The 22,715-nt window shown below is 40.5% G+C and overlaps 3 protein-coding genes across 3 annotated transcripts; 2 read left to right on the forward strand and 1 right to left on the reverse strand.

The window, feature by feature from the left end:
* Window positions 1-3,527: 3,527 nt before the first annotated feature.
* LOC111236669 lies at window positions 3,528-6,558 on the forward strand (the record flags this gene model as incomplete). The annotated part of the gene is given in 7 exon segments (XM_022765484.1): window positions 3,528-3,803; window positions 4,395-4,631; window positions 4,725-4,955; window positions 5,216-5,257; window positions 5,676-5,717; window positions 5,845-5,961; window positions 6,191-6,558. Coding segments are annotated over 7 exon segments (1,043 nt in total), but the record flags the coding sequence as incomplete, so codon positions are not given.
* A 7,682-nt stretch (window positions 6,559-14,240) lies between these two features.
* On the forward strand, window positions 14,241-16,100 carry LOC111236664. The gene has a single exon (XM_022765480.1). It carries the CDS (start codon window positions 14,484-14,486, stop codon window positions 15,342-15,344), a length of 861 nt encoding a protein of 286 aa, XP_022621201.1. The 5' UTR covers window positions 14,241-14,483; the 3' UTR covers window positions 15,345-16,100.
* Window positions 16,101-16,299: 199 nt separating this feature from the next.
* Window positions 16,300-21,390, reverse strand: LOC111236666 (L-amino-acid oxidase-like). Its single transcript, XM_022765482.1, has 7 exons — window positions 21,360-21,390; window positions 20,477-20,700; window positions 19,413-19,525; window positions 18,790-18,991; window positions 18,322-18,390; window positions 17,949-18,085; window positions 16,300-17,283 (listed from the first exon to the last, which is right to left on the reverse strand). Exons 1-7 carry the CDS (start codon window positions 21,388-21,390, stop codon window positions 16,494-16,496), a joined length of 1,566 nt encoding a protein of 521 aa, XP_022621203.1. The 3' UTR covers window positions 16,300-16,493.
* Between the last annotated feature and the right edge of the window lie 1,325 nt (window positions 21,391-22,715).

Genomic DNA, 22,715 nt, shown 5'->3' on the forward strand with positions numbered 1-22,715 from the left:
ACCTTTAACATTCTGTATTCTTGGCTACCCAGGCAGCACAATTTTTCTGGCAAATACTTTTGGCCAAATATTTGTGTTTCTACTGTCTCAAAATACGCCCCTAACCCAAGTCCGACCATTGGACCACTGTCAGATTCTACTTCCAGATCTGGGCCAATTCTGGTGCACACACAGAAAGTTTTACTGTCAGTCAACAGTGGAGGGTAACAGCCAGAATCAGGCCAAATATGGAAGTGTATGGGCCAGACTAGGGCAGAAGACCCAGCGTATACTGGGCTAGAAGCGTTCACCGGAACATGTTGCTAACTGGGTAACAATTGGCTAAATATGAGGAGTTTTCACAACATGAGAAAAAATGTTGCATATTCACCTGACTCATTGGCTTGTGTGAAAACAAAGCAAAATGCCACGTGTAATATATGTATCAGCTGAAGTTTAACATCTCACCTGCATGCCTGAATTCCACTTCATCATGTCGCCCGGCCTCATGCAACCATAAGGTTGCTGCTTCTGTACAGAGCACAACCTGCGACATGTTGAGGCTTTTTAAAAGGAAGTGGTGATCGAGGCTCAGGACATCACACCGCTATTCAGACCGTTTGACAGTTAGTCAACATCCAGACGACATGAAGGTTTCATCTGCCTCTCTGCTCCTCGGTGAGTGAAACCCAGAGCTTTTGAAATTGTTCCAAACAGTCAGAGATTTTGTTGATGTTTTTGATGATTACTGACCAAACAGAATAAACGACGTCATCATTTCGGACCAGCTGTAAACACTAAACCAGGAGGAGAACATTGTGATTCCCTGCTCGTTCGAGGATTTTACTCTGTTGAAGTGTTAAGTGTGTTTTAAACGGATATGAAGTGATTAGTTAAAACCCTTTTTTTTTTTTACTAATTTAGTAACTTGACCTGTAGTTTTTTAAGGCACCTATTCAGTTGTTGTGTTGTTTTATACATTAAATGAGCATTAAAAGTTTAATGTTAAAATTATATGAGTTAGAATGAACCATCACTGTGTTTTATCCATACAGAAAATTGAGTAGTTGTTGGGTTTGGGACATTTGATTAACCAGAGGTGTGAATGATTGATATTCACAGTCATTTAGTTGATGGGTCACTGAGGCTCAGAATGGACTGCCATAAAATGTGGTTCGGTCATTCATGCTTATCCTCTGACCTGATGATGGCGCTGGATGAAAAGTCAAAGTTTTCATTATTAAATATTGATTAATTCGTATTAGATATATTAATAAAACGCAGCTAGCAGTGATGACGGTTAGTGTGCAGTTACCCCTGAACACCGGGAGCAGCCTCTCATGCTGTTGTTACATTAGGTCCAGTGAAGTTGGGTTTGGCCATAGTGACAAATAAAGAAGTGACTCTTCAAACTGTGAAAATGGGACTGAAAAGTAAATTTAACTCTAACGCTTGTAAGACTGTATACCTTCAGTTTATTGACTCCGTGAACTTAATTATTTTTTAAAAGTGTTTATGACTCATAAGATGCGTTTTATTTGTTGAGTGTTCATCCTTTTGATTTTTCATAGCCAGTGCTTAAAAAATGTGTTTAATATTTTTTTTTCTGAAAAACAGAAGTTAACTGAGCTTGTTTCAGCCCCATGAAAAGGTCCTTTCACACAGGAAACCTCAGCACCATGACGCTATCCACCTGTCACACTTCCTGTACTGAGTGCTATGTTTATGATCATCATGAATGTTTTAACTCAGTCAAACTCTGATGAACGTATCAGACAATCTCAAAAACTCCTCCGAATTTTAGACAGAGTGAGACTCATTTAGGATCATACAGGAACTAGAATTACCACGTTGTGGTTGTAGTTACAGCATTGAATAATGACCAGAAGTGGTTTTGCAGAACACTTTGATGTCACAGTGAAGTTGACCTCTGACCCTTTGGATAAAAAATGTCATCATCCTGTCATTATCCAATATCCTCATAGACATTTGAGTTAAATTGTCATAATTAGTGCATGAATTTCTGAGTTCCTGATACTGTATATTGCATTCACAAGAGCGTGAGCTCACCATGACCTTTGACCCTTAAGCCACCAAAATTTTATAAGTTCACCCCTGAGTCCAAGTGAATGTTTGTGCCAAATTTAAGTGCGGAGGACGGAGGGTCAACCTGAAAACACTATGGCTCTGGCTCTGGTTAGTGGCGGCATAAAAAACAAAACAATTAAATAATAAACCCTTTTATACTTTAACCTTGGTCACTGAGAATTCTCAATACTGATTGGCTGTCAGGCGTCCAGTAGTTTCAGAAAACAGAATCTTGTTTCTCTTGATCTCAGAGTCCTTCAAAGGCTGTTAAACAGCCTTGTACTCAAAGTGTTTTCGTCCAACCGCTCTACCATAAAGGTGTGATTGATGGTCGTCTTCAATCTCTGCAGAAGACGTCTGACTGTTGGGCTCTTGGCTCTTCTTGCCTGGGAGCTCAGGAGGAGTCCTTGTGGTTGTAATTATTTTCCATTTCATATTGAGGACACTTTACACCCTTGCTCTAATCCATGTCTCACCACACATTTATCATGGAGGTCTTACAGAGAGTTTCTGTCCTGACATCCAGTTTTTGATTTTTAATCAATGTGCAAAAATGTCTAAAAATGTGAGTGTAGATGAATGGGTAAAAATGTAAAATGAAAAGACACATTAAAGTGTGCACAAAGTGAAGGGGTCTGAATACTTTCTAACACCGCTGTAGATGTTGTTAGCTCAGCGTGGTCACAAACCACAGATTATAAGGAAGTGCAGAGACCTCTGTGTGAGTGATGTGTGTGGGTTGTGTCAAATGGTGGTAGATAACAGCAAAAAAGAAAAGTAACAAAGCAGGAAATCAGTGGTTTGGTTTTTAGTTGCGTGTTGACAATAGCAACATGAGGTACAGGAAATATACTTCAGGAGTAACGCGACAACCTCAACACAAGGTCCACTCAGTAACTGTTAAACAGGACTAACTAACTGAACTAACATCGAACAGCTGTCTCCTGTTTGAAAGTCCTCGTGTTTCACGACTTTGTTGCTCTAACGTCACCAACGTTGCCTGATTATAAAACCTAACTAATGTTGATGATAATTGCTCCTTCTGAAGCATAAATGTTGTAGTGATGACGACTGATGACGGCCCTTTAATGGGGTGATAACAGTCAAAGTGGGTGGTGGAGCTCAGACGAGAACTGCTGCTCCTTAATGTTGAGAGGAAGCAGTTGAGGTGGTCTCCCTGGGGACGCCCATGAGACCAGGGGAGGGATTCGGTATCCCATCAGGCCTGTGGATGCCTCTGGAGCTTATTAACCGAGCTGACTGAAGGTCTTTGAGGCGGCAGACCTTCGCTCTTCTTTAGTAACCGTGTGCTCCTATTGCAGGCCTGGCTGTTCTGCTGCTGTCCGGACCGACAGTTTGTGCAGGTGAGCTGATGGAAGTGAAAAACGCTGGTGAACACATTTCCTCCGTCCAACTCCTCATACCTTCACTCCAGGTCTGATTGTCCGTTTCTCCTCCAGTCTTTCTGGATGTGAGTCCAAACCGTCTGCAGTTCCTGACAGAGGAGTCCGTCTCTCTGCGCTGTGAGGAGGGACAGCAGAGCTCTGCTGGATGGACAGTGAGGAGGACAGTGAAGGGGAGGACACAGAGGTGTGGTGACGGTGCAGGAGATTTTGGGCGTCTTCACAAATCCTCCTGCATCATCTCAGTCCTCTCCTCATCGACGGACAGCGGAGTTTACTGGTGTGAAAACAACGACGGGCAGAAGAGTCCCGAGCTCAGCATCACTGTGTCTGGTACAGAAACGAAATTCTTGAGTCATTTAGAAATATCAGTAAATGCTTTTATATTCACAACATTCATCTGAGGAGTTGCAAACAGGAAGTATAACGTGGCTGTAGATTCAGTGAGTTAAGCTGTGGGCTACAACAAAGTAAGCATGCTGAACGTCCCCGTGGATGTACCGACAACGATCACTGGATTACTGTGACGCTGATGACAACCTAAAAACCTGATGACTCTCAAGCAAGCTCTGCATTTCTAATGAGCGTCTATTGCCTGTGATTTCTAATTGGTTTTATGAATGTTTATTGAATACGGACATAAGAGATGACGATATCCTCGGAGAGAGTAAGCAACGAAGAATCGACTGGCACTAACTTTATTTGCTTCCACCAGCTGAACAACCGTTAATCATGTTGATAAGCAGGGCCGATGACAACATTAACTCCCTGCTGTTTCAGAAACACCTGGATGCACCTGACCCTTGACCTCAGTATCTTTACTTCATGTGTCTCCGTCTGCGCCCCCGTTTCCTGTTTGAGAACTTCCTGAAAGTAGCTGAACTTTTGACAGAATAACTGTGTTTGTGTCGTCTTGTTGTTCAGATGTGATCCTGGAGATTCCCCTGCGTCCCGTGCAGACAGGAAGTGACATCACACTGCGCTGCAGAGCCAGAGACGGGTCCGTAGGCAAAGCTTATTTCTTCATGAATGGTGTCAAGCGTGGGTCGGGACATAAAGGAGAATTCACCATCAGCAAAGTCAAACAGACTGATGACGGGTTCTACTCTTGTTCCACCGACCTGAGCGGATCGTCTTCGCAGAGCCGGCTGACGGTCAGAGGTCAGGAAACTAACATTCACTTCCTGTATTTGATTATATGACACACTCAATCGTCGCTTTCCTGAAGGAGTTTTCTTCTGCTTCCTCCTGCAGATCTTTCTCCTCCCACCACTCCCACCCCTCCCCACCACTCTACACTTTCTCCTGATACTCTTCCTCCTCCTCCTCCTCCTCCCCACCACTCTACACCTTCTCCTGTTACTCCTCCTCCTCCGCCCTCCTCTCTCGCCTCCCTCCTCCTCCAGGTTGTGGCGGCTCTGGTCTCGCTGATGGTTGTGGTTTTGTTCCTGGCTGGAGTTCTGCTGCTCTGTAGGAAACAAACGGGTATGAAGGTTGTCGTCACCAGGGTAACGGTTCCTCGAAGTCTGTAGGGTCACATTTAGAGCAGAGACAGGCAGGAAGACGTGCAGCCTGTGAGTAAATGTAATTTAAAAGGTTTTAAAAATGAACATGTTAAAAAAAAAGATCAGATGAGCATCTGGACTTTAGGAAGGTATCATCACTGCACATCCTCCTGTGCTCCTTATGTATCAGGAGAGAGAGGGTTTGACCTTTGACCTTTAGTAACGTCGTCCTCCTTGCAGGCCTGCCTGTGCAGCTGCTGTCAGGACTGGCATTTTCTGCAGGTGAGCCGATGTAACACTCTACCTTCATCCTTTGTTAACCACGCTGACCTCACTCAGCTACAAAGAGACAAAATGAACATGAGACGATCATGTTCATTTTGTCTCTTTGTAGCTGAGTGAGTCTTTTTAGTGGTTTGGAATCTGTGTTTACTCATTTTGCATCTCCTTGCAGTTGTTTCTTTGTGGTCGTTTCGCCTCTCTTTATAGTCCTTTTTTATTTAATCAAATTCATTTTCTCTCTTTTTAGTGTTTTTGCATCACGTCATTCCTGTGCTGTGTCTCTTTTATTTGTTGTGTGTCTGTTTTTACTCGTGTTGTGTCTCTTTCTACTCGTTTGATCGACTTTCCGACAAGAAACATTAACAGTCACTTGATTCATACGTACTTGCTCTTGAGTAACCATGTTGTCCTGCTGCAGGCCTGGCTGTTCTGCTGCTGTCTGGACTGACCGTCTCTGCAGGTGAGCTGATGGAAGCAAAACCTCGTCCTAAAGAAACGAATCACAGTCACTTTAATAATAAAAATACATTTCCTCTGTTCAGCCTGTCTGTCTGCCTGTCTGTCTGACTGCTCGTCCTCTCCTTTAGGCGTCTTCCCTCCTCCCTCTGTGTCGCTGCAGACACTGCTCTGCCATCTAGTGGTCTTCTGTCCGTACTGCGTGTCCACTGTCCTAATGATATCTATCTACTGCAGCAGGAGGACAGGTAGCAACCACACACACACACACACACACACACACACACTGAAATGTGTAACACCCATTGAGTATCAGACAGTGAAGTTTTAATTCACCGCACCTGACTGATCTTTTACTTCTGCAACCTTTGCGTCTCTGGTTGTCTCGCTAATATATCTGGTACAATAAATGTTTTGTTTATTGTTCCTATTGAATAAACAATAAACAATAAATAAATAAATAAACTCCACCCACAGGAAAGAAACGACCTGTCTCCAGTGAGATGGCCAAGCGCATCGCTAGTGAAGATTATGTCAACGTCACAGCTGATGTCACCACTGAGCACGACTTCTGAGCTGAACGTGTTAAAGCAGTAATCACAGTCATCACTGATCGTTCTGCTCCAGTTCTTTATCTGAATATCACAAACTGACACATCAACCCACAGATTTTCATGTTTTTTCACAGACTGACTAAAAATCTCAAATTTATATCTCTAAAATAAAATATAAAGTTTCACATTAAACTAGAGAAGATGTCACAATAAAAGTCCTGCTCTGGATATGTCACATAACCAAGTCCATCCTTAATAAAGTCAATGTTTTGCAGAGTCAAGCTGTTTTTTTGTGTGCATGTGTTGTGAAGGAGAAAAACCAAACAAATTAATTAATTAATCAATGAATTCTCAAAGTGATCTAACAGGTGACAGGTTTTACAGAGTTATTGTATCCAGAGCTTTCTTTATCATAGAAGGATGCCTCCTCACAGATATCCAAATAAAAGCAACATGGATCCTTTTACATTTCTACATTTTCAAAATGCAGCATGAATAAAGGTCTTTTCCCCCAACATTGTTTTAATTATATATAAATTATTCAGCTAAATAACTCAAGGCTTTGAATAGTGGAGTCGAGTCTGAGAAGGAAATGATGAACATTCGTTTGTACATCAAACATATTGATTTATTATCAGCATCTGAAGAAAATAAAATGCATTCATTCTACAAGTAGACAATCTGAGACAAACCATTTAAACTCTGAACTTTCATGTCTCTGCTTTTAATTACAAAGCCACTGATAAAACACTTCCATCATCATCATCATCATGCTAATCATCCGCTTCAGTTTAGCGTATGTGCTGCACATTGAGAGATTACACGACCAAAACTAATTTTAACGCACACATTTACAAAGTAAAAAGTGTTGTTGTGATATTTATTCCATAATTTGAATACATTGATGCTACAACACATATACAGTGAATATGATGAAACCACTCGGCTACCTCCCTGATTCACATTAGATTAGATCATGTGTCTCTGAGTAGTGCTGCCACAACTGAGAGCTGCTACTAGTAACCATGAAGTATGCACTAAGGCAAATGTAATATCCTAGAAATTCTATGGAAACGTGAATATCAGAATTAAAATCAGTTCCTTTAGCCCTTTTTAAGAACAATTTCCAGCTGTAGAAATATGTCTTGTCAGGCAATATCGGTGATGACGTCCTCAAGAGGTTCTCCTACTTTACAACTGTATCACTGTAGGTGAAATAAAAAGTATTAATCCTAATTCTAACGCTTCAGTGGTCGCCACAGACTCACTTTGGAATTTCTGCCGAATCAGATGTAAGATGATGTTCAACGTTAGTGGTGTTGCAACACCTGATTGATTGCCTGATCAGTTACTGAGGGAATTTCTTCCAATTTGGGATAAGCATTCACTTGGACTCAAAAACTTCTGCAGATACAGCCAGTCAATTAAATCAGACTTGAATCCTGGTCTTTACTCACTTTGATAAGAGCAGCATGACCGTTTTCCTGCCCTGTGCAGATACAGCAGAGGTAACAACACACAGGAGGGCAGATTAAACCATCCTGCACTCGACGCCAACACACAACCAACACTGTTGCTGAGCAGTGGTGAAGTGCCCAGAGCAACAAGCACAAGGAGCGCTCCCAACCACAAGGTCCACACTCCAATTATGACTACGATGGTGTGGAAAGCCCTCTGCTTTGATTGGTCAATCTGCTCCTTGTCCCCGCCTCTTTCCCCTGGCCCTGGGCGAATCAGAACGCAGAGAACAGAAAGGCTGCAGAAAATCATGGCTATTAAGGAGACAACTAAAATGCATGAAAACGGGATGATGGCGTAGGCAGGCGGGCACAGAAATCCGAAACTGAAAAACCCAAAGCTCAGCAGCCACACACACACAACGCTGATGTTTCTGATCTTCAACCCACGAGCGTTTCTCTGCCGCAGATACATGATGGGGTGAACAACAGCCAGGTAGCGGTCCACACAGGTCAGGAGGTGGAACAACACCTCTCCGTAGAAAATGACTGAAGAGATGTAGATTCCTACTATTGTCATCTCTGTGAAATCAGACACGCTGCAGAAGAGGCAGAGGTTTACCAAAACCCAGACCAGCTCCATGGCAGCCATGTGGTAGGTGAGGAAGTCCGAGTGGCTGGTTGTTTTAAAGGAGCGCTGCTGCCGCCATCGTTGGTGACCCAGGTAGAGGACGAGGGCGGAGAGAGGGAGGAGGATGATGGTTCTCACAGCAAGGACTGCAAAGCCCATGTGAGTGCTGGTAACTGTGGAGTTGGAGCATTGGGACAACAGGTGGTAGAAAGAGTTGGAGGCGGAAGAGGAATTAACTGACATGTCTACTGTAGGTAGCAGCAAAAAGAAATCAGAAGACAGGAGGTGCAGGGAAAGGGAGGGGCAAGAGAGAGAGAGTTTAGGTCCCATATCATATAAAGGTAGATGTCCATGTTTTTATTCGTTTGCGTCAGAGACATGTTGTCTGTCCGTTCGTTCAAGGTAAGATACAAGATAATTCAGTGACGCCTTGATGGAACTTCTTCAAATTTGGCAGAAACGTTAATTTGGACTCAGGGATCACCTGGTTAAACTTTGGTGGTCAAAGGTCAAAGGTCAAGGTCACAAGGAGACAAAACACGGTTATGGCTTCGTGAATGCGATATCTGGGGCGTTCCTGCACATTTACAAGTATGTGATATCACTGTGACCTTGAACTACGACCTTTGTCCACCAAAATATAATCAGTTGGACCTTGTACCAAATTTGAAAGGTCAAAGGTCAAGGTCATGGTGACCTCACAAAACACTGTATAGCCATGACTCAAGACTTCACACAGCAATTATGACAAAATTTCACTCAAATGGTTCATGTTTTCCCCCAGTGACACCTACCAAGCTACGTAGATAATATCAACATGCTACGCTATGCTAATACAGTATGCCAAAAAACAAATGCATTTGCATTTACAGGAACATGGTGATTTGCATCTTAAAACATTTCAAACCTTTTTTCAAGGAAATATCACAAGGTACCGATGGTTAAATCAACAACACACGGACACGTTCCGAATAATATTTTAAAATGATAAGAACACAGGTTATTACGTCAGATTGTACAGGTGTTGAATACTATGTCTACCTTCTGTGCACCTGCCATTGTTGCAGCATTTAACAGCACACTCAGAAATGTCCACAGCACTTGGTATTCTGTATCTTGTGCCGTGACGTTCAAAAGCACAAAATATGAACATTATTTAAGGCTGTTCACTGGACTTGAACCTAATTCTGAAACTTCAATAAAAACATGAAAACTGGAGGGAAGTTTATAAAAACGTTTGACCAGTAAACAGTTGGAGAATTGATAAAAAAACAAGGACCAACTATTAAGACTACTAAGAGGCATTAAATCAGTTTTATAAGTTTTTACCTCGTCAATAGAGTTTGTCCTTCTCCAGCGTCTCCGAACTGCCCACACACAACGACGCTGATGTGTCGGAGTGACAGGCAGCGGCAGGACTGTGGGCTTTTTTGCATGACGCAACACAAATACAGGATTTTGTGAGACTCTGTAGCGTCACTGTGACTCTCCGCTGTAAATCACAGCACATCATTCTTCAGTTTATGAAATGCAAAAGCAACATTTATCAGATCTACAGTTGATCCAAACAAGTAGCACCAGGTTGACTGATACTATTTTAGCTATTTATTGTATCTATTTATTATTAGTACTATTTTTGTTGCTTCGCTGTCTTTTTTTTAACAATGAAAATAAAAAATACTTGACTTGACTCAAAGCAAAATAATCAGAGAAACAGTTGGGAAATTGAGTAATTGTTTTAAAAATGACACCAGGCTGCAGTTTTATTTCCATTAGTGTAAAAAAGACATATACAAGTCCTTTTATTCAAACAGAGCATTGATTTTTACAGACGCAGTATTTCCATATTTCCATAACCTTTAGCTGTGCTTCATTTTATCAGTGCACGATGTTTGACAGGATTCAAATGATCTGTAAACACAGGTGTTTATTCAAATAGTATCATGAAGACTGTGTACAGAACATAAAGCGCTTTGTCAAATCTGCTTCATAATGATCTTAGTGTGTATGTTATTAGAGGGTTAGTGTCATGTTTGATTCATTAAATGAAATCAAATACAACCAAATAAAAACAGAGTTGTGTCTTACGCACACTGCAACACACAAGAGTACATACTGATGTTAAGCAGGTGTAATGTTTACCATGTTCATGTTGACCTGATGAAAGAGCTACAGACAAAGTATCACCAAGGTTATTACGATTCATCCAGAGGGGAACATGAACGTCTGTACTAAATTTCATGGCAATCCTTCCAATAGTTGTTGAGACATTTCACTCAAAATAAAACTCATGGTGATGATAGAGGAATGAGGATACATTATCTGGGAACCATGAATGTCCACACAAAAACAGGTGCCAATCCAATGACTAGATGTTGAGATATTGGAGGATAAACGACTTGCTAGTGGCTGCTATTGTAAATGTCTGAGGATCACCAAAGCCTTTAGGGTTCATCCTCTGGGCGCCATGAATATTTAAACCATACTAGTTCTAGAATCATTTCAATAATAACCAGAAGTATCAACCTCACAGACGTGCTGGAGTTTAAATCGGGGAATCGCCAAACTTTGTAGGACAAAAATGTCACAGCAATCCATCTATAAGCTTTTCAGAGCTTTTAGTCCAGACAAGCGTGGGAATGACCGACAGAATTGCTATATGCTAATATATTTTTCAAAGAAGAAGAATAGATTTATTTTGAGTATTTGTATTATAACACAACAATGGGATCTATTGGGATTTCACCAATTCTGAGAAGAAACAAGTGAAAACACAATAAAATATAAATCAGATGAGTTGAAATCTACTTCAATGAAAGAGTTATAGGCTGTAATCTGATGTTAACTCATGCAGTTTGATTTAATCTAGCTGTGTTGTGTCTGCAGCCTGGCAGTTTTCCTGCTCTGTGGAGGAACAGCAGAGGTAACGTCAGACTGCGATGGTGTAGAAAGCCCTCCGCTTTGTTTGGTCAACACGCTCCCTGTCCCCGCCCACATCCCCGGGCCCTGGGCCAATCAAAACACAGAGAACAGACAGGCTGCAGAAAGAGATGACAAGTAAGCAGAAAACCAAGCGGCAGGAAGCTACGACACCAGGGAAAACTTTCCTGAGCACTTTCGTTCCACTTAGCAATACAAAGGAAATCAGCCAAACACACCCAATGCTGATGTTTCTGATCCTGACCCCGCCCGACTGTCTCAGGCCCAGGTAGGTGACGGGGTGAACAACAGCCAGGTAGCGCTCAACACAGGTGAGGACGTGAAACAGATTCTGTCCAGCTGACGTGATGGAGAACATGTCCTTCGCCATCTGAATCAGCATGTGACTAGCTGTTAAGGCGCCAACGCAATAAATGCAAGACCCTTGGATGCTGAGCATCTCCAAGGCAACCACGTTATAGGTGAAGATGTCCGAGTGACTTGACTTGGGAAGCGAGCGTTGGTAACCCATGTAGAGGACGAAGGTGAAGAGAGGCAGAAGGAGAACGTTGGCTGCGCTGAAGGCCACAAAGTTGAACGTGCTGGGTCTGAATTCTGAGCAATGGTTGAGTAAAAGATGGAGGGAGGAATCAGAGGAGTTGAAGGAAGAGTTGACTGACATATCTGTTCGTCTGGAAGAAAAGGAAGGAGAAGCTGTAGAGAGATATAAAGTGAATCTTTCTCCCAAGCTGCATTTTGTATGTTTTAGGTTTATAACAGTTAAACCTGTTTCAGTTATTAAATCACACTCACGTTGTCAGCAGCGTCTTCAGCATCACCAGCTGCTCTCCACTGATATCTGCTTCATACTCGCCTGGTGAGGGCGTGCTCATTTTTAATCAGAGTGACAGGTGTCAGGACGAGTTTGTTTTCTTTTCACATATCGCAAAATAAATAATCAGACAGGCAAATTTTATTTTTGCATTATTCCATCTCCTATACAGACAGGGCACTTGGGCAGGTTTGGCTGGAGCACGCCTGATAAACCACCAGTTGGGATTTCTTCAGTAGAAAACAAACCGCTGCATCTGTAATAATCAAAGTTAACTATTATCTGCTGTTTCTACGCCGAGCAGGAAAACTACCAGGCTGTGAACACCACACTGAGTCTGGATGAGGACTTGGATCAGATCAGAGTTTGTGAAATTAGATCTTCTTCAGGGAACCTTTGGACGGCAGAGTAGCTTAAAATACTTCTGTGAATCCTACGAATGAGAAGTTATGTGTTAGATTTTTACTTTTCTATTGAGATGAGAGAGGAGTAAACATTCAGGCCCTAAGAACACTTTGAATAATTGATTTAGATCAATTAGTCAGGAAGAAGAATATAAACATATTAATAATAGCAGTCTATATGATGTCAAATATTAAACCTTTTTATTGCACAATATCTGAATCTTGTTAGCAGATAAAAACAAATCCTGTTTTGGGAATTCCAGGACTCCATAGATACTGAAAACACAAATGACTCAATCAGGGGGCAGATTGTTACGATACGTACATAATGAAAAAGGTATGAAATATATGTGTTTAATACACTTATTTAATTGGGCATGTAATTAATAGATCAGGATTAGGATATAATAGAATTCGACTTATCATTGTGATCGACAGTATGTACGTGTTTTATTTAAATATTCTTTCACTGGTGGAAAAACTGCTGAACGATGGACAAACATGGCAGCAGAGCTGGAGAAAGAGATGGTCAGTACTTGCTTTAAAAAGAATAAAATAAAAAATGATGTCCACACCTTGTATTGTTCCACAGTTCATTTACAGAACCTGACGACTCTGAAACAACTGAACGCACTTTCAAGTACAGAACTCAAGTCGATGTACTTGATTCTTAATAATGACAACAGCTTTATTTGTGGAACGGCCACGATCATTATGAAGACGGCTTTCTGCACACACCGACGCGCCCTGTGTGCATGACACTATCTAATTTGAATAAACAGCAGTCTTTTTGTTTGCGGGTCATTTGAATCCTGTCAAACAGGTTAAATGGATGACAAATAGATGATATTGGTGTGGAAATATCTTCACACCACGACAGATTCAAAGGTTCCATGTTTGTACGTTAATCTAAAAGAAAAATACAGCGATTTTAAATGTATGATTGATGGTATAATCCCTGCTGTGTTAAAGCATCGTCACCACCAGTGCTGCTGACCCTGCGCTCTGACCTCCTAATGGAAGGATCATTTGTCTGCCATGGTTTACAATACATAAGTGTCCTTCATTTGTTTGACAGCAGGCAAAACTGCACCACCCACAGTCCTGCTGCAGCTGGTCACTTTGACGAATAGACGCCATTAATACGCACACACACAGAGAAGCATCAATGTATATCAGGATCAGATACTTGTGAACAGCCACAGTCAGTGAGTTTGAAGATACAGGAGACAGAAGATCAGACACAAACGCTGCTGACCAGGTGCGTGTCCGTCAATCCGGTTCTCAGTTCATATTTCAAATGCTTGATTTTCCACAGATGTTAACGTAGGTAACTTTTTACAATGCTTTCCTCACAACATTAACTTTATGTCCACATTTTGTTTAAATGAGCATTACTCATATTTTGGCCTTTTGAGGGTCACTACACAAAATATCAATACTGTTTGAACTTTAATCTGAAGAACAGACTTAGTTCAATAAGATCTTTTCTTTAAACATGTATTTAAATGTTTTTCCATGACATTATGAACATTTTACAGAGGCCAATATCCGACAGAAAAGAAAGACTTACAATGTCTAACTTTGCATGAAAATGGAAAAGTGATGAAAATGATGAAATAAAATAAAAGACTCTTCGCATTTACACGGAAAAGGGAAGAGACTAAATTAATTCCAGTTAATTTATATACAATAAATAAACAGCAATATTATGCTCATTTATTTCGTGATTGATAAGACATTGCAAAAATACACACTGACGAACTGAAACATGGAGAATAATTGCATCACAATGCTGAGGCAGATGTAACTGCTGCTGTTGTAGACAAACACTGTGAAACGGCTAAAGACAAATAAAAAAAGGGTTGTGTTGTAGCTGTAAATCAGGTGAACATTTTCATTCAGTACTGAAACACTGTTCTACCATTTCATTTATTTTTGTTCACTCTTTTCTCCCAACCGCTCAAGCCAATATGTCAGTCAACTCCTCCTCCTCCGTCAGTGCTGTGGCCCACTGCATGGACTCTGAAAGTGCAAATTTAATGTCCATTGCCTTCACCATCACCAGAATCTTCCTCCTCCTCCCCCTCTCCGCCCTCGTCCTCTACCTTGGTCACCGGCGATGGCGGCAGCAGCGCTCCTTTGCAACACTGAGCCACTCTGACATCTTCACCTACCACATGGTTGTTGTGGAGCTGGTCGTTATGTTGGCGGCCATCTTTTACTTTTGTGGCTTAGCCGTTGGTCTCTCCGAGCTGATTATGGTGGGCATTTATGCAACTGGTTTTGTTTACCCCGGACAGATGTGCTTTCAGATCCTGACCTGTGTGGAGCGATACCTGGCCGTCGTCCACCCCATCACCTACCTGGAGCTGAGACAGTCGGGCGGCGTCAGGCTCAGAAACATCAGCATTGGCTGTGTCTGGCTGCTGGGCTTCGGATGGATTGGTCTAACAGCTCTCTACCTCCCTGAGATTCCCTACATCCCATTTTTCTGCATGTTGGGCTTCTCCTTAGTTGTTGTCTGTTTCTGCAGCCTTTGTGTTATCCGTGTTCTGATTCGTCCAGGCCCAGGGGATGTGGGTGGGGACAGGGTGAGGGTTGACCAATCAAAGCAGAGGGCTTTCTACACCATCACAGCCATTATGGGGGTGCTGGGGTTGTGGCTTGCAGGGTCGATTTTAGGTCTTGCTCTGGACAGGTCAGAACTGCTGAGTTACAGTGATGGGTGTCTTCTGCTGGTGGCTGCAAACTGGTTCTCTCTGCCCAGCAGTCTGCTGTTGCCTCTGCTGTTTCTGCACAGAGCGGGAAAACTGCTCTGTACATGTTTGTAGGTTATTAACTTGTGCAGATAGCAATTTTTGTTTTCAAGTAGTTCAAATTACATAATAATTTTCTTAGCATGTTAATTATATATACAGGATGTGAAAGTTAAAACAATGTTGCTTAACATGCAAAATACTAAGTATGTCCATGAGGTTTATTTAGAACATGACATATGCTACTAATTTGTGCCCAGTAATTCAAAAGCATAAACTAATAATTTCAGTTTACAAGTGTGTGCATACACATGAATGACGTGGTATTAGAGGAAAAATTAAGAACACAAAGTTCAAATGAGCTAATGTGAGGGTGAAAATTAAGACCTTCAGAGCATCAACGACACATTTGGGCCTGAAAGAGTACAAGAGTGATACTATAGCACAAACTGCTAATTTGTTTGAACAAATTTAACTGTTCGTTCCTTGTAACACATGCTGGGCTTCCTGGTTATGTTTTGGAGCACAGCTTTCTTTCTTATTGTCACTGGCTCTTTCTCTCTTTGTATTTATTGTTCATTGTTATTGGCTGCCTATTGCTGTATACAATCACTAATCATGAAGTCAAATGTAAAGTAAAAATCATGCTTTTTGCAATAAATCAATGTGTTGTGCCAATCTTCGTATCCTGACTGAGTGCATGAAATGTAAAGACTGATCTGAAAGTAAGCATAATTGTGTAATAAGTCATGAAGGTCAGTTGATGTATTTAAGGGTCCCATATTTTCCACTTTTCCTGTGATTAATTTGATAGAACAATAATAAGCTAATGATAATAAGGTCAGCCAATCAGAAGAGAGGAGGCTCTCAGCCTCTCTTCCAAATGATTGATCAGTTTAGTGCTTTTTCAACGGTTTGCTGGTTTAAACTTCCCAAATTTGCCATGAATAATAGTAAATAAATTAAATTTAACCAATGTGAAGACGTCACTTTGGGCTCTGTGAAGTTGTGACATTTCATGAGTAATTAATCAATTAATTGAGAAAATAATCTGTAGAAAAATCAATACTAAAAATAATTGTTGGGTGCAGCCCTTAAAGCAGTGTATCAACAAGAATAAGTGTCCATGTAATTTTTCTACTGATCAAATTCTGATTGTATCTGAAGCGACCATTTCATTGCTACTATAATACTGATTTCCCTACAAAGCGGATTGAACAGACTCTAGAGCTCATCTTGCACTGAACTCAATAGCGCTTCTTTGTTGATGTTTGTAGCAGCCCTGATTGCAGATTTCATAGATGTCTCGATCCAAGCGTGAGGGAAGGCTGTGTGTTCGCCTGCAAAGTGCACCCTGCCTTCCCGTCTAAAGAGCTCCTTAGAGTACTCTAAATGTTGGTAGGGTGTGAACAGAGCGAAGGCGCCCAGGCTGTAAGGATCCAAGCTCCACTTCTTCACCACCACCCCTGTGCAGAGAGACCTGACACGCTCGCCGTGGATCTTCACCAAATCACTCAGAGCCAGCTCTTTCAGGTCTTCATCGCTCGCTCCTTGGAAGAGGAGGGAGTCGTCGGACCAGGTGTACGAAGCCAGGAGGACGCCGATATTCTTGTTCTCTGGGAAACTGTGGCTGGGGTAGTAGATGTAACGAGAGGGTCCGTCCGTGATGCTCTTTCCTCCTCGGATGCCATCGTCCTTCCAGAACGTTTCGTTGAAGGTGAGGATGATTTTAGTGGAGCTTTCGTAATGGACCCCTCTCATGGCCTCCATTTTTCTGATGGAGAGAGGTGGCTCAAAGTCCATGAAAAGGGCTGCTTTGGCTGTTGTTGTTACCAGGACAACGTCAGCGTGAATGTCCATCAATGAGGACTGCTTATCTCTCTGATACCATACAGTAACACCTTTAGCTGATTGGCTGATACACTTGACCTTGGAGTTGAGGTGGATGGGGACATCGAGGACGGTGAGAAAAGCTTTGGGGAGAAGATCTGACCCACCAGTCACTTCATAGTACCTTCAAAAGAAACAGACAAATCTTTATTGCACTGAACCGAGCACAGACATGGTCATATTCACTCGGCCTGAGCCAATCACAGCATGTGGCAGACATGGTAAGGGTGCAATTAAAAGTAGTAAAAATGACAATAAATGCAGTACTGATATATGGAGGTTAGCTAAAGATTGACCTGCCTACCTTTGCCCCAATAAACCCGAATAACAACAGAAACTAGTCGTACTCAAGATCCAAAACTGGCTACGAACCAACAATTATCTCCCAAAACAGAAGCAGCTGATGATCCTCCACGTCTTCAAGGTGCAAAGTCTACGCAGTCATGCCAACAAGCATAACTTTAACCCATATGCCAAAGCAGTTTAACTGGAAGAAAGGAAGAGTTACTAAGATTTAGCAACTACAAGCTGTTTCAGAATCTATCTTGACCAAATCTTTGTGGCTGGTCAGGTGTGCAGAAGCGAGAATTTCTGTAAGATTTGAACAACTGCCAGATGTCTCCAAATGAGTGCAACACGATGAGCACCTTTGACGAACTATCTGAAAGTACGCGAAAGTACTTATTGGATCTTGCCCCTCTCTATAATAGTTAGTATTAGTAATAGTATAGATTAGTATTCCCTGGCTAAAAGACAGATGCAAAAATGCTTTAAATCCACTGATCTTACTTGGTCTTGTCGCTGACGTCGCTGTTGATGTAGATCATCTCAGTGAGAGCCAGGTGCATGAGGCTCTGTTCATTGAGCAAGTCTCCGATCATCCTCACTGCTTCTGCACTCAGGCCACCTTCTTCCTTCAGATATTCCTGTAAAATCAAACACCAATATTTTCTACATTTAGCGTCCACTCCTTAAAATTCAACCGTAATCTTAAACTCAAACTGTACCAGTTTTTTTTTTCATTAAACCTTTGTTCTCTTGTCCCATGTCCTCATCCAGTTTGTGCTGGAGGACAATTCACATGATACTTTTTGGCAGCACACGGTCTCGTCTTTTAGACTTTGTACTTTGCAGAATTTGATGAAATAACATTTTGCTTCACCTTCACAGAGTAGTGGTCGTATTTCCTAAGCGCAGCTCTGCAACCATGTGCCTCCACTTCATCTTTCACCTTCAGAAAAGATCAACTACAGTTACAAGTTACAATCACAGTTACACACTCAACCTGTATCACCATAATCTAAACTCTAATATGCAACCTTTCTAAAATAAATCATATTCATTATTCAGCAAAATTGAGTGTGTTTTAACCTTAATGTCTTTTGACCCAGATCAGTGGTTTCAAATTTGAAAAAACATCAACTTTCTGAGCTTTATTTTAATAATCAAATAAGATGCAACCACACAAAACTGCTTTCAGCCCCCAAGGTAAGGTAACAGTCGATATGATTTACATTTAGAGGAATGAATTGATTTACTCAAATCTGACATACAGGGCATAATCTGCCAGCTGGTTCTGGTATCAGATACTCTTTGCATATACTGTATATAAAAGACCACAAATTCCCACCTTCTGTAAAGCTTTCTGTAGCAGCTTTTCGGCCGACTTCCCCCTCTCACTTTTCTTCAGATTATACTTCAGGATGTCGGGGTTTGTTTTCACTGCGTAGGTCCGTTTCCGCAGACCATGGACCAGGTAAAAAGTGTTGAGGTCTTCCATGATGAATTCGTTTAGCTTGACCCCCAGTTCTTTAGCAAACCATCGGACAATGCTGTTGAGACACAAGGCCACAAGTTTGCAAAATGAGAGCTAAGACAGTGAATGCCTTCTTCTCTTGAGCAACTTTAGTTAAGTCATGCAAATAAGTCAAAACTGAGTAGATTGGAAGACTGTTTGTACTTGACCCATCTACACATTACTCAATCATATTTAGCCAATGTTAACAAGAGCTTATTGCTGTGACATTTTCAGACTGTCCATTCCCAAAACATTACCTGTCAACAAGTACTGGAATTTTCTGTTAATGATCCATGAGTTTCTTTGACTATTGATATTCATGCTCATGCTAACTACCCAACAAGGAACATTTTGGACTTGCTAAAGGTTGTGTGAAATGTAGGTAATGTAGCAAAATGAACACTGATATTGCTTTGAGCGCAAAACTTGCAAATTTGAGACAAATTTTGACTCACTGGTGAAAATTTGGGATCCTCATTGCTCCCATTTCAGCGTACCAGCCCTCTTTTTCATCCCTGTGGGTCTCCACACGTCCTCCCACTCGCCCACTAGACTCTAACATGGTTACCTTGATCAAACAGAAAAATAAAAAGGTTAGCCAGAGGTGTCTGATTCCTGATTTTTAAAATGAATTTTTCTGTCAAAAAATACATCAATAAAAGAAGAAATTTGTGATCATTTGTTTACGAATTGATTTATATTTTAATATGCAACAAATAAAGGAACTGTAAAAAGTAATTTACAAATTAAATATTAATCCATTAATACATGGTTCCAAATTTTAAAAAGGGGTTTACAAAAACAACATAAAATTAGTAAAAGAAATTGTAATTGCCAATTTAAATGCATGATTAATATCTATATTTTTATATCAATCTGTGAATCCAATTATTTATTTGTTTGCCTTAATGGCATTTTCAAATAGATTTTTAAATTCCTTTATCTTTTATGGATTCATTTGTGTATCTTTATATGATGTTATCGATGACTCTTATGTTGTTTTTGTAAACTCCTTTATAATTTGAAACACTTAATGATGGATTAATATTTAATTTGTTATTTAAATAACTCCTTATTTTATTACCAATCACAATATAAAGATAATGAATTACTTATAGATAAACAAATTAATTTGCCACCACATTTATTAATACCTATTTTTATTGTACAATTCATTGTTGATTGAAAAAATACTTTATTTCTATTTCTGTGACTCTTCTCCATAATTCTGTACAGGGAATTACAGCATATCTGTGTCTCATCACGGTGGAACAATTTGAGCTTGGACTTAGAGAGTATTTAATTAATACAGGAATCATTATCATGCAATGTATAATTTTATTTAAACAAACATCTATGCTAAATACATTTGTTTGCAGAGACATCAACCTGGAACAGATTAAAGACCTCTAGGAATTATACAGTTCCAGTGGTATCAGCTTGTTTTAATGTATCACTGCCCCCTAGTGGCCAACATAAAAATCATTATGGCTTTAAAGTATCAACTTGTTGCATGTACCTTGTGTCCTGCGTCTTGCAGTAACTTTGCAGCCGTCAGTCCGGCCATGCCAGCTCCAACAATAACAACGTGATGAGACGTGTTTATGTGTGGGAGGCCGGTCTTCACAGTGTTCAGCAGCACTTTGTAGTCTTTGTCCTCCAGACAATCAGCCAGATGCTCCTTCAGGCTGAGAGCAGCAGCGTGGCCGTGGCACAGCGTGAACAGCAACATGCTAAAAGCAACTGGAGACACAGCGGCATAAAAAGACTCAAACTCATTTTCAGTGTGATATTTCAGTTTTTCCTTATTTAATAAACATTTAAAAAATTCTGTTTTCACTTTGTCATTATGGAGTATTGGGTCTGGATTATTGATGAAAAAAGTTAATTTCATGATTTTAGCATAAAGCTACAAACAAATAAAAGGGTTCTGAATACTTACGAATATACTGTATAACTTTTGATGTACTCAAAGTAACAGCAGTGTGCATTATTTAAAATGAGACGGGTTTTCAATTCTGTAAACTACACACAGTCAAAAGTGAATTCAAAAATCCCCCTCATTCTAGTCACTATGTGACTTATATAACTGTAAATTCCAATAAAAACGGGACACTCCCTATTTCATCATGTGGTGATGAAACCGAAACTGATTAAAACTGAACTCATGAGCGCCTCAAAAACAGAACTACAGTAACTTTAAAGTGGATCAACCAAATGATGACAGCAACATTTACACGTACAGCACAGAATAATTACACAAGAATCCAAACCTTGTGCACACTGCACCCCCCAAGCTTTCAAAAACATTACAGAGGGGGCAGCCAGATAGTCCAGATCTTCAAGGCTTTGTCTGAATAATAATAATAAAAAAACAAAAATAATGCTGCAAAAATACTCACATAATTTCCACTTCGCCAGATATGGTTCCATGTTGGTTTAATCTTTGGTGACACGAGGAGGAGGAAGAGAGACAGAAACACAAGGGAGGGAAAATGTTTAGTGTTCCGGAGGAGCAAGAGAAAAATTGTGCAGCAGTATATAATAACTAAATAATAATATAATGAATAAATATAGTACGTTTTTTGTAAAATTTAATTTATTTGCCCATTCCATTGAATAGGAAAGTTTTTGGTGTGTGTGTGTAATATATGTATGGTATATATCCTTCTAGTCTATGAGTATTTGCTTTTTATAAATTCTCATTTCAGAAGGAGAGGAGAAAAGTAAAAGATAATTTCTTACGCTGATGTTTTCTTAGTGAGATGTGAATAATAGGATAATCAGATGAAATGACAGATTCCTACCTTTTGAGGAGCTTAACCTTCAAAATCTGATGTTATAGTGACCTGATGTGAAATCATACTCTCTTATATACAGCACTGTGCCTTGAGGCTGGAATGTTTGTTCTCCCCTGATTGGCATGACCTCAAAATGCATGACTTCATTCCTTCCTTTTTTTTTTTAACCATTGGTTTGTTTTTGGTTTCATTATTAACTATCTATTACAATCAGGAGATCATAACCAGATCAGATCTCATCATCAGAAATAAAAATGTACTATTACTCAACATCAACAACAAGGTGAATGTGTTTTATCTTATGGGAACCTCGCCCAAAGTGCAACTGACTTGAGGAAATGGGAATTTTTTTAAATGATTTGTTCGTCTTACATTTCATTTGCTAACCACATGTTCGTCATTCCCACAGTCCTTCAGTTTCAGTATGCACCACATGGAGGAAAGTTCCCAGCTCTACCACACAACCTTTTCAATGGAAATTTATTTGACAGATCCTGGAGAACAATGTGTTCACGTGGCAAATGCTTCAAACACAGGCTGTAGTCAGCATCACTAAATAAATGATTTTATGATTCTCTAGAAGAATGTTGTTTCATATTATTGCTTGGAAATTTTATTATTATTACCACGAGGAAATGCCCGACAGTAAATTTTATATTTTAACATCTAACAATTCAGCCAGAAAAAAGAAAGGTGAACATTGACTTGTTGTAAAGTAGCTCCCAAAGTGTAAGTCACTTGAAGAAAATATTTTCTCAATTGCTGAAGTGATGAAAGCATGAGGAACATGACAGTTGCAGTCAGTGAAGAGGTACTTGAGCTCATCTGATAGGGATAAGGGAATGTCAGACAGCAAAGGTGGGAAACCACTTTCTTTGCCAGATTTAGGCAGAAGGTTCATCTTTAGGAATCACACACATCTGAAAACACTACTACTAAATTTGATTTCTTCTTTAT

Source organism: Seriola dumerili, unplaced genomic scaffold, assembly GCF_002260705.1.
Source record: "Seriola dumerili isolate Sdu_G_001 unplaced genomic scaffold, Sdu_1.0 BDQW01000699.1, whole genome shotgun sequence".
Taxonomy (NCBI): Eukaryota; Metazoa; Chordata; class Actinopteri; order Carangiformes; family Carangidae; genus Seriola; species Seriola dumerili.

Coding starts and splice junctions, on each gene's coding strand:
- LOC111236664 (XM_022765480.1), top strand. CDS start 14,484: ATGTCAGTCAACTCCTCCTCCTCCGTCAGTGCTGTGGCCCACTGCATG.
- LOC111236666 (XM_022765482.1), bottom strand. CDS start 21,390: ATGGAACCATATCTGGCGAAGTGGAAATTAT. Junction 18,086..18,321: donor ACGACCACTACTCTGTGAAG/GTGAAGCAAAAT, acceptor TTGATTTTACAG/GAATATCTGAAGGAAGAAGG. Junction 17,284..17,948: donor GACGTCAGCGACAAGACCAA/GTAAGATCAGTG, acceptor TTTCTTTTGAAG/GTACTATGAAGTGACTGGTG.